This window comes from Alexandromys fortis, unplaced genomic scaffold, assembly GCF_014885135.2.
Source record: "Alexandromys fortis isolate MF-2015 unplaced genomic scaffold, M_Fortis_MF-2015_v1.1 scaffold_59, whole genome shotgun sequence".
Classification (NCBI taxonomy): Eukaryota; Metazoa; Chordata; class Mammalia; order Rodentia; family Cricetidae; genus Alexandromys; species Alexandromys fortis.
In genome coordinates, this window is record NW_026067943.1 from 9,026,601 (window position 1) to 9,037,080 (window position 10,480).

A 10,480-nucleotide genomic window follows, 5' to 3' on the forward strand; every position below is an offset into this window, starting at 1 on the left:
CCTCATCCCATGATCTAGCCCCTCATCTTCGCCCTTTCCCTGTCCCCATCCTTACGCTAGCCAGGAGAAGCAGAAGGCATGCTCTCTGTAGATACACAGAGAAGGACCAGAGGGGGCAAACCCATAAGTCACAGCTCCTCCTAGTCCCAGGGGAGGTGTCTCCTTGAAGAGCTAGGGTTGGGAGCTGTGTGTGCATCTGACAAGCACATGCTGCCACTCCCACAGGTGAGGGGACCTCAGAGGGCAAGGCAGTGGACAGCAGGTGCCCAGCAAAGCCGGCAATCCTAAATGCATGTTACCTGAAAATGAAACTCTCACCAGGTGTCTAGCTTCATACACAGAGGTCATGGCATCACAGGGGGTTCCAGGGTTGTCTAGTAGCCACTGAGGATGGAACAGGAACAGATCTGTCCACCGTTCCCACCCACGGGATGCGGGATGGTTCCAACCAAGCACTCCTCTGCCGCCATTGTGAACAGGGTCTTTTATCATTGGAGCTCCACTTTGTGGGTTGTTTCCTAACCCTGTCTTGTGTGCATGTCTTTGCTGTAAGCAGATTACCTCAGCTCAGTGTGTCCCTGCTCCAGTGACTTCTCTGCTGATGCCCCCTGTGGTTTTCACACAGTCCACCTGTGCCCCACTGAGGGAGACTGAATCCGGGCTCATGCCCCTAGGAGGCCAAGAACTTCCTGCTGCCTCCTCCAGCCTCCTTCTGCCCCTACAAAACTGGGAATCCTCCACCGTGGCCAGCAGGCCCCTCACCAGGCTGCAGCTCCAGGAGGCACTGCTGAACCTCATCCAGGTAAGGCTGTTAACCTAACAGTGGGCCCCATGACAGACTAAGTTGGCTGATGCCTTCTTTGGACGTCATAAAAGTAACCCCCACACACACACCAACACCTTCTAAACTGTTAACTGATGGTATTTAGAATACTACTTGGGGTATGATATGTGTCAAGACTTCAAGAGATTTGTGACTTGCAGGAACAAGTCAGGCCTCCTAGCTACCAGCTGCAGAAGAGAAGGGAGCATGTGATGGATGCCTGGCCCGCCAGGGTACTCTGGGAGCTCACTGTTGGGAGCAAGCTCAGAGCCATCTTGGACAAGCTGCAGATATAAGCTGCACCATCTACGACTGCTGTGAACATAGCTCAGCTATGGTTTTGAAACCCACTGCTCACAAGAGGATGGAATGATAGAACACCTTATCAGCCCCACCTTGGGTGTCTCTGCTAATACAGTGATAGGAACTCATACCCACCTGTGGGCCATGCACTATTTAAGCTTAATAATTCACTCAGTGCCTACAGGAAACCCTATTAATATGGGCCAATGAGATCAGGTAAAGGTACTTGCCACCAAGCCTGATGACTCCGCTAATGGAAGAAGAGAGAATGTTGTCTTTTGACCACATGACCACATGCCTCCACACATAGCCCACCACACATATGTACACATACACACAGAATAAGTAAGTATAAAAAATTTAGACCGTCATATTTGATTCTACAGACAAGGAAACTGAGGCTTATGTTGGTCTGGTGTTACCCTGAGCCCGCTTGCAGTGTTCACGTCAACTGTTGTGTGGACCATAAAAATTAATGTTCCGAGAGTAGACCAGCATGTAACGGAGCACGCTTCCGAGTGAACGATAGGCCTTGGAAAGGGTCGTGTCTGAGCCTCACAGAAGCAGACACCTCAGCTAATGTATTTCGGAATCTTCTTCGCGTGGGCAGTCTTGAAAGTGCAGTGTTCATGGCCGGGCGGCTGCCTGAGGGCAGGCTAGCCGCTGTGGTGTCTGCTTCTGTTGATGTCTAATCCCCATGAGTGAAAACATTTTTAAAATAGTCTTTTAGAGGGAACCCAAAGGACAGTGCCAGAAGGAAGCATCCGAGTCTGGCAGCAGAATGGCAGCCTAGTGTGAGCCCTCCTAACCTAAGTGTGTTACTCATCCTAAACACACGCCACGATAGCAGTATGGCCCACCTGCTCACAATAAGTTCATGAGAATTATAGAGCCAATATCTGCACTTTATTTACTGGAACAGTAAGGGAAAACCTAAACGTGTATTTAGATTTGAAAGATTCTTGCTTTTTCTGGCTCATCCCTGCCTGGTCACGTTACCCCAAAGCCATGTGTTGTGACTTAGACACGTCACACTTCTCCTTGTTGTGGATACTGTCTTTCTGATATTGCTAAAATGTCACTTGGGTGTCTTTGTAGGAAAAGCAGAAATAACATCTCCTTCTTCATGGTGTGAGTGTGTCTGGGGAGGGAGGAGACCGGGAAGGGGGGTGTAGGGCTGCAGAAGCTTCCACGGACTTGAGTGGGCGGGGGCGCCTCTAGAGTTAACCAAGAGAACCATTGCTTAGACCCAGGGTTCTCTCCCTGCCTCAGTGAAACAGCAAGCTCAGAGACTATCTGCTGCTGTGCGTTTACCAAAGCCAGAGACTTGCCACAAGTCATGGGAACAGCCATACTGCCTTTGGGAAGGTACCAATGAGCCATGCTGTGAGTAAAATCCCCATGAATGCGCAAAACTGCACAGACATGGGGGCACCCCGGAGGAATTTTAGGAAGGACCAGCCCCCTCCTAAGCTGTTGCCAAGGCATTATGACTCATCCCTCCTGGCCCATCTGCACACAGCACAGCTGGCTTCCGCATGGCGGGTTTGCTATCTGTGTCGGGTGTGATGAGCACATGGACTTCGCATGCGGACTGTAGAATTCAGCAGCTCTGTCCCAACCTTGCCTCCAGCCCCTTTCCATCCAAACGCATAGGCCAACCCTGCTGGCTGTCAGCACGGACAGCAGAGGTAAGGAAGGCACCGGACCCGTGGCCAGTTCAGCTCCAGGCAGGAAGCCTTGGCTCCTGCTGCTCAAGTGACAGTCCCCTGGGCCTGTTGGCTTTGTTTTTCAGAACGATGACAGCTTCTTAAGCATAATCTATGAGACCTATCTCTTCAGTGTGACACAAGCGGCCATGAGGAAAGCCACGTAACCAACTACAGGAGAGCCAAGACCGTGAGGGTGGACTCTATAGGTCCTTCCTGTGGACTGGTGGGACCAAACATGTTTCTGCCTTTTTAACAAAGTATAGTAATACAAAGTAAAATGTTTTTGTACTGTCAAATATCTTGGGGGGTTTTTTGTTCCTTGTATTTGAAGAATTCCATCTCTTCCTGTATATAAATTGAGCGGGTAGATGATTTGAGCTCAGTTCATATAAGCTTAAATTTTTCCTACATGTATAAGGCCATTTTAAAAAGAATTTGGGCTCTTCATAGGAGAGGATGTTCTCAGAGCCGTTTATTAATAGCTCAAGCGAAAGAGAGCAATTTCCTGGTGTTGGGCTCTGTGTGCCATGGTGCTCGATGACCACCAGGGGGCAATGTTACCCCACAAGTCATCTATCTACTAAGGGTTTCATGAGCTCTTAGAAGTCAACCTTTCATTTGTAAAGCTCCATTCGGTGGGTTTCGTCTGAGCCTTTGGAGAAAGAATCTTTCTGAGGGCGTTTCTGGCCAGTGTCTATCTAGGAGCTGTCACCAGTGGCCCAAGACATGAAGCAATGGTCACATTTCTCAATTCAGGATACTCCTTGAGGCCCAAACCGCTCTTGCTTTCAGACACTCAACTCACATTTAGAAACGGTGCTGAAGGGAGGTCGCATGAGAATAGGTAGTGACTATTTGTGGGCAGAAGGTCAACGATTCTCCGAGCTCTGTGGAGTCCTCTGCTGTGTCCTGTGCAGAGATAAGAAGCAGAAGAGCCTGGCAGTCCCCGAAGGGCGGGCGAGTGTGGAAATTGACCCCTGCTGAATATGCACAATGAATAAAGCTTCATGTCTTTACCGCCTTAGATATTCCTGGATTGTAAAAAGATCTTTGGGTTAGTGCTTCCTAGAAGAACCTTATTCTTTCTATGGAGAGTTTAAAATGGAGGCCAGGATGGGGGTGCAGGTTTCCTTCCAACTTCTGGATGCCCAGACCAGGACCAGAAGCCTTTGGGCTTTGTTCATCCGTCCTAGCAGCAGGGGACACGACCTGTCCTGTAGGAGGGTGGGCAGGCTTTCCCCTAAGGAAGAATGGCAGACTGAGGAGGAGCTGCCCTCTGTCTGGCCTCGCTGTGCTGTGCTTTGTCCCACATCTGCTGCGTCGGCCTCTGGAAGGGTTGCCTCCCTATGTCATCCCACACTGCTGGGAGCCCATAGAAATCTCGCAAACACTCGCCAGTAACTATACCTGCCGCCACAGTCTCATAAGGAGAAGGAAGCCAGAGAGACGTGTGTGCTTCTGTGGTCCTAAGTCAGTAAAAACAGCATCGCTTTGGTAACATGTCTACTAAAATTGGAGCAATATTAGGCTGGGAATATGACCCTATGGAGAGCACTTGCCTACATAAGGTTCTGGGCTCAATCCCTAGCACTTAAAGAAAACAAACAGAAAAAAAATGTGGCTTGGTGATAAACGTAAGCAAAATAAAATCATGGAGAACGTTTTAACATTCTATAATTGCATGTTTAAAGATGCTTCTGCAGCCAGAGAAAGATGAATTTCATTCCTAACATTTCTGATGTATTTGTGTCAATGAGTAGCTTTATTTTATGAAATTGTTTCACTTTCTTCACATGAATGAGTAAAACTGTAGCAGCAGCAGCAGCTGCTGTCCTTGGCAGAGCAAGCCAGGGTAGGAGGTCTTTTAGACCAATGCTACAGGCGTCTGTTTTGACAAAATGGTGAGTTCTCCATAGTCCATTGTTCTAAGTCAACTTAAAAGCAGCAAGCCAATTCCTTTAGACCAAAGATGGCCACCTGCAGGACAGTCAGGATGGGCGCTTCCCTCCTTACCTCAGCAGGCCACAGTTGCCTTCTACAGAGCCCCGTGGACAAAGGAAGAAACAGATCAGAATGGTTTTCTAGGCACCCAGGACTGCACTTCCCGTGTAAATTTCCTCTTCCTGTGCCACCTCCTGAACCCAAATTCAGCTTCCACTTCATGGTCTCTGCCCCGGCAGCTGTTTTGACCTCGTTGGATATCAGGTAGAGCCTGGAATGCTGTGGCTAAGGCAGCTTCATCCGGTGCGGTGGGTGTCACCTTGCAGAGCCAGGGGAGTCAGGTGGCCGGGAGTGGAAGGTGGAGCATGAGTGGAGTCCCTTGGCCCTGCCTTCAGCTCCTGGACAAGTCCCTTTATGAGACCCCTTATTCATGAATTAGACTGTCATGGTCCAGGGCTACGTGACAGTCATTGGGAGGGACCCACAGCTGCTGAGGGCGGGGGCTCCTATCATCGCCCTGACAGCATTACCTGAGGGCCACCTTGCTGTGTCCCCTACTTTACTGATGCGGTGGAAGCAGTCTTGTCCCTTCTTTATGAAGGAACTCATGAACTGCGGTGCTGATGTCACTGTATTCCTGTGTGCACCCCTGGCTTAAGTTAAGTTCCTGTCATTGTGACCGCAAGCCTGAAATGAATCCACTTGAAGGATAAATACTTTCCTTTAGGACACGGTTCCAAGGGTTTCAGTGTGTGGCCGGCTGGCTCTGTTGATGTGAGATCTCTTGATGAGAGGTAGAAAGCCAGGGTGGGACAAAGATTTTACCTGTGGCAGCCGGGAAGCAAAGAGGAAGAGGAGGTCTATGCTGGCCAGATCTGTGTCACCTTTACACAAGCTGGAGTCATCACAGAAGAGGAAACCCCAGTTCAGAAAAGGGCTCCCTAAGATAGGGCTGTAGGCAAGCCTGTAAGCCTGGGGGAGGGCCGAGCCCATTGTGGGTGGTGCCATCCCTGAGCTAGTGGTCTGGGTTCCGGAAGGAAGCAGGCTGAATGAGCCATGTGGAACAAGGCAGTAAGCAGCACCGAACCTCCCTTCTCCCCCCCCCCCCCCCCCCCCCCCCCCCCCCCCCCCCCCCCCCCCCCCCCCCCCCCCCCCGTGGCCTCTGCATCGGCTCCTGCCCCCAGATTCTGGCCCTGCTAGAGTTCCTGTCTTGGCTTTCTTCAGTGATGAGCTATGATGTAGAAATGTACACCAAATAAACTTTTTCCTCCCCAGCTTGCTTTTGGTCATGGTGTTTCTTCATAGTCATAGTAACATTAATTAAAACAGGGTCCCAGAAGTATCCCCTCCAAGGGCCTGCCTCCCAAGCCTCGTTTCCTTTCACCCTGTCCACTGCCTCCCAGGAATATCACATACTGGGGACCAAAGCCTTTAACACATAGGTCTTTGGGGGACACTTCAAATCAACACTGTGGCAAGCAGCATTTTACTTGCTAAGTCAGGGAAAGCAGTCAATAGTTGTGTAGGCCCCAAACATCCTAAAGACATACCGTTCTACCTCGCCACTTAGACAGGGAGAGAACCTGTGTTTGCATCTTCAAGAACTCTCTGGCATGATAACTAGCCCTGCTGCTTCTTGGCCACTTGCAACCAGCTCCAGCCCTGTCCAGAGCTAGACCTGTAGCTCCAAACAAGACCTCCCACCACCCATAAGGCTCTGGGAAAGTGTCGAAGAGCCAGAGACCAGAGTGAAAGGCTAGGAAATGCCACTGTGTGGACTGGATGGCTATTGCAGCCATTCCATCACAGCTATAGGTACCCACACTGGCCCACCCCAAGAGGTCCCTATCAGCAGGTCAAGGAAGGGGAGATGCTCATGGGGCCCCACCCTTTATCTCTGAAATACCAGCTGTGATTAATAGACTCTGGGAGAGGGGAACCACTTTAATCATCTTTAGATGTGAACCCATTGCTGAGCCCAACAGGTACTTCCAAATCCATGGGCACATAGGCAGCCCTGGGATGTCAGGGAGTCACAAGGCAAAATGAAGAGACCGTAACACAGATTTATTGGGAATAGGGTTGGCAGGAATGATAGAAAGTGGCAGTAAGAGTGGTGAGCGTGCAATGCACACATGTGTGAGATTGTTTAAAAACAAATTTAATTCATAAAAAAATAAAATAATAGCGCATAAAGTATAGAAAACTTAGCATTTAAAAAGAGAGTGAGAAAGGCCCAGGGCAAAGCCGCCCAGGCTGAAGGAACTCCCTAAGGACACAAGTTGTTGGTGTCATTCTGCTTTGAGGCCCAGGGACAATTTCCTCTTGAGCAAGATTGGTATGAATGGGAACCAGTATACCTCTCCTCCAGAAACCCCAGCCCTGAGCATCTTAGCCTATCCTGTTCCCTCATGGGTATTAAAGAAAACCCACCGGTTTTGTATGGTTGGCTACTTCCCTGAGCCCTTTGTGTGGTGCTAAGGATGGAAAGTGTACATAAAAAAACGAAGCACTCAGCCCTGGGCCTTGCTGCCTTCAGCCATCAGCACAGAGAAGACAAGCCTGACTGGAGTGTTGGGGTGACGCAGACAATGGGGTCCCAGGCCGTGGGGACAAACCTGCTGCTCACACTTGCAGCCAAGAGCCCCTCCCCCTACCGATAACGTCTGCTTCATCAAGACAGGGCCTCTTTCCCTGTTTCGGAGGAGTCAGTTTGCTTCCCAGCTTTGGAGGGTTGAGTCACCGCTAAGGTTAATTTATCATTGGCAGCCAGCTGGTTGTAGCCTTGCTTTGTCATGTGAAGTTGGCTGGCTGCACGTATCGGGAAGCCTTTCCAGTGTGGTGCTGAATACTTGACTTGCAGATTGCAAACGCTTGGCACTCCCGAGCCTCTTACAATTAGGGAGCGAGAGGGGCGGTTACAGATTCTCGGTGTGTTTAACCCAACCTTGCTTATCCAGACAGATTTTTCACCAAATTTAGTTCTGAGTAACGTCTTCCAACAGCTTAGGGCTCCAAGAAAAGTACACAAATAAAAACCATGTGTGAAGACTGTGGTCTTAAACACCAACGGGGGGGGGGGGGGGATCAGCAGATCCCTGTTGGTAATGAATGGTCTCCAAGGGCCAGGCAGAAAGCATGGGGCGGGGGGGGGGGGCGGCGGGATACGCTGAGGCAGCTCTGAATGCAGCTTAGGCTGAGTCGCCAGAGCTACTGGAGATGGAAATGAATGGAACTCAAAGTCTGGCAAGTTGGTGAGGGACACGGCAGAACGGAAGTAAAGGGTGTGCGAAATAGGCAAGAGAAGGGGTTGTGAGCCAATGCCAACAGTTTTCCTCAGAAGTGTGAGGACCAAGAGTAGAGTCCTAAGTACTTATGAAAAAGCCAAGGTGGAGTCCCGCAGTCTTCCGGGGAGAGTCAGGAGACACTGGGGGTGACGAGAGCCCAGCTCTGCAGACACTGATCAACACAAGGCCAGTTCCTCTCTGTGGCCTGCCTAGCAAGTGAGCACACCTACCAGCCCTCAACAGGTCCAGCTCCTTCCAGAGACCTGCCCTGTCCTCCAACCATCTGTCTGGTGTACACAGCACATGGGCACCTACACCATTCCAGGGCTTGAGACCAAGCTGGCAGGTCTAAGATCTGGGCTGTCACGGGCTCCTTATCCCTTGATGCTGTGCCAAGGGCTGTACAGGGTGAGAATGACCTGGATTCCAGTTCCGCCTCGTCTCCTCCACCACGTGAGTACAAGAATTGCTGTCTTGGGAGCGGGGCAGTTTCCATGAGCCTAGAATTGACACTTAGCTTGAACCACACATGTTTACAGTGTGTACCCGTGATCCTGTTTACAGCAGTTCTGCAGAATGTGTACCACTAGGCCTCAAAGGGGAGGCATGGCCCGGCTCCTTGTTACCCAGAGTCTTCTCTTACAAATAGCTCGTGTGACAGCTTTGTATTTTCTGCCCATGACACTTTTCCAGACTCATGGGTTTCTTAAATTAATCCCCCACTATGTTCTTCCAGTGCTTCCAGAGTCAGAGAAAGGAGCCCCACACAATATCCACAGACAATGAACCCCGAAATCATAAGGGGCTCTATTCTGTGGCCTCCTCTTCACGTTCATGGCCATGCCCCATCAGATGCTGCCGTTTTATCGAAGTCAAACAGCCACCTTAGCTGAGAGGCAGCCATGCCTGACTTTCCATCCTCCTCAGTACCTTTCCCAATCCTCCACTCTTCTTTACTCAGAAAGAGTGTACCTGTGCAGCCCCAGATATCCAGAGAACACACCCGTCTTTCCATCTGCTGGAAATGGGCTGCCTCCCAAGCTTCTTGCCACACACTAAGTTGGGAGCCGCTCCATTTGCTTGTGGTATCAATATGCACCCAGCCTTCTGTGCACAGGCTGTGGGCTGCACTGGAGACACCTCGCAATCCAGGACGGAGGAAGGTTGATTATAAAACAGTATCACCAGGGTAATCATTATTGGGCCTACTGTGAAGAATGTGAAGCAAAGAGGAGGCGGGGCCAAAGGGTTCCAGGAGGAGGTGATATTTGAGAAGCTCACCGAAGGGGCAGAGGTTGGTGCTGAAGGCAGAAACCACAAAGGCAGGGAGCAGCAGCCACCCTCTTTGATGTGGGGGGGGGGGGCGGACAGGTAGAGTACGGACCACTGTGCTAGAACATAGAAGAGGAGGTGTGACTGAAGGAGGCCATCTGGACCTACACACAGTGGGATCATGTGTGGATTCTAGCAGACAGGGATGCTCCGGTCCTCATCTTCTCTAGGATCCCTGGCAGCTGAGGAGGGAGACAAGCCCAAGAGAACATGAGCAGCTGTGGCGGTCAGGCATCCGTTTGCGAGGAAGGATCCAAGTAAATCACCTTTGCAAGAGACAGGGGAGGGGTCAACTGTCTCAGAGTTTGGTTTGTGTCTCTGTCTGTTAGCTCCATTGCTTTGAGCCTGCAGGAAAACCTAAACACACACACACTTCAAGTCTTTTTCTCCATTTGGATAATAAGGTAAATTATAGAAGTTAGCTTGATTTGAGAAATAACCAGGCTATCTAAAAGGTAAAACAATTATATTTTTATTTATTATAAGGGAAAAACTCATGAAGTTGGAACGAGATGTCCAAGCTCAGCTGTGCTGTGAGGGAACCACACAGAGAGAGGGCACCTGGGCCGGGTGCCAAAGCCACACCCTAACTTGGTCCCACCTCCTAAAGATAATTGGTTGGCAAAGATTCCCCATCACCAAATGTTGTGGAATATTAGTTTAAGACATGGTACATTCATTTATGCTGTGGAACATTTGTTTAATGATGCAAAGAAGTGTTGCATTCTTTTATGAAGCTTGTGACTTTGCCTGTCTAAAACACCTGATTGGTTTAATAAAGAGCTGAATGGCCAATAGCTAGGCAGGAGAGAGAAATAGGTGGGCTTGGCAGGGGAAAAATAAGAGGAGTTAACTAGGGACTAGAGCAAGGAGTGAGAAAAGGAAAGGGAGAAGGAGAAGGGTACCAGGGGCCAGCCACAGAGCCACACAGCCATCCACAAAGTAAGAAAGAATGATGGATATACTGAATAAAGAAAAGTAAAAAGCCCAGAGGCAAAATATAGCTAGAGAAATGGGATAATTTAAGTTAGAAAAGCTGGCTAGAGAAAAGCCATGCTAACTGGGATGCACCTGTCAACCAT

General features: G+C 49.9%; 1 protein-coding gene across 4 annotated transcripts in view; it reads left to right on the top strand.

Moving 5' to 3' along the window:
• Dcp1b (decapping mRNA 1B) overlaps positions 1-3,854 on the top strand; it is a 41,669-nt gene extending 37,815 nt beyond the window's left edge. For 3 of the 4 annotated variants that reach the window (XM_050148357.1, XM_050148360.1, XM_050148361.1), the window contains 2 exons: positions 557-802; positions 2,922-3,854. In XM_050148357.1, coding sequence (XP_050004314.1) covers positions 557-802; positions 2,922-3,002 — 327 coding nt within the window. In that variant the 3' untranslated portion in view covers positions 3,003-3,854. The remainder of the gene's footprint in view (positions 1-556; positions 803-2,921) is intronic. The other variant, XM_050148359.1, reaches the window with a different exon arrangement.
• The last annotated feature ends 6,626 nt before the right edge of the window (positions 3,855-10,480 follow it).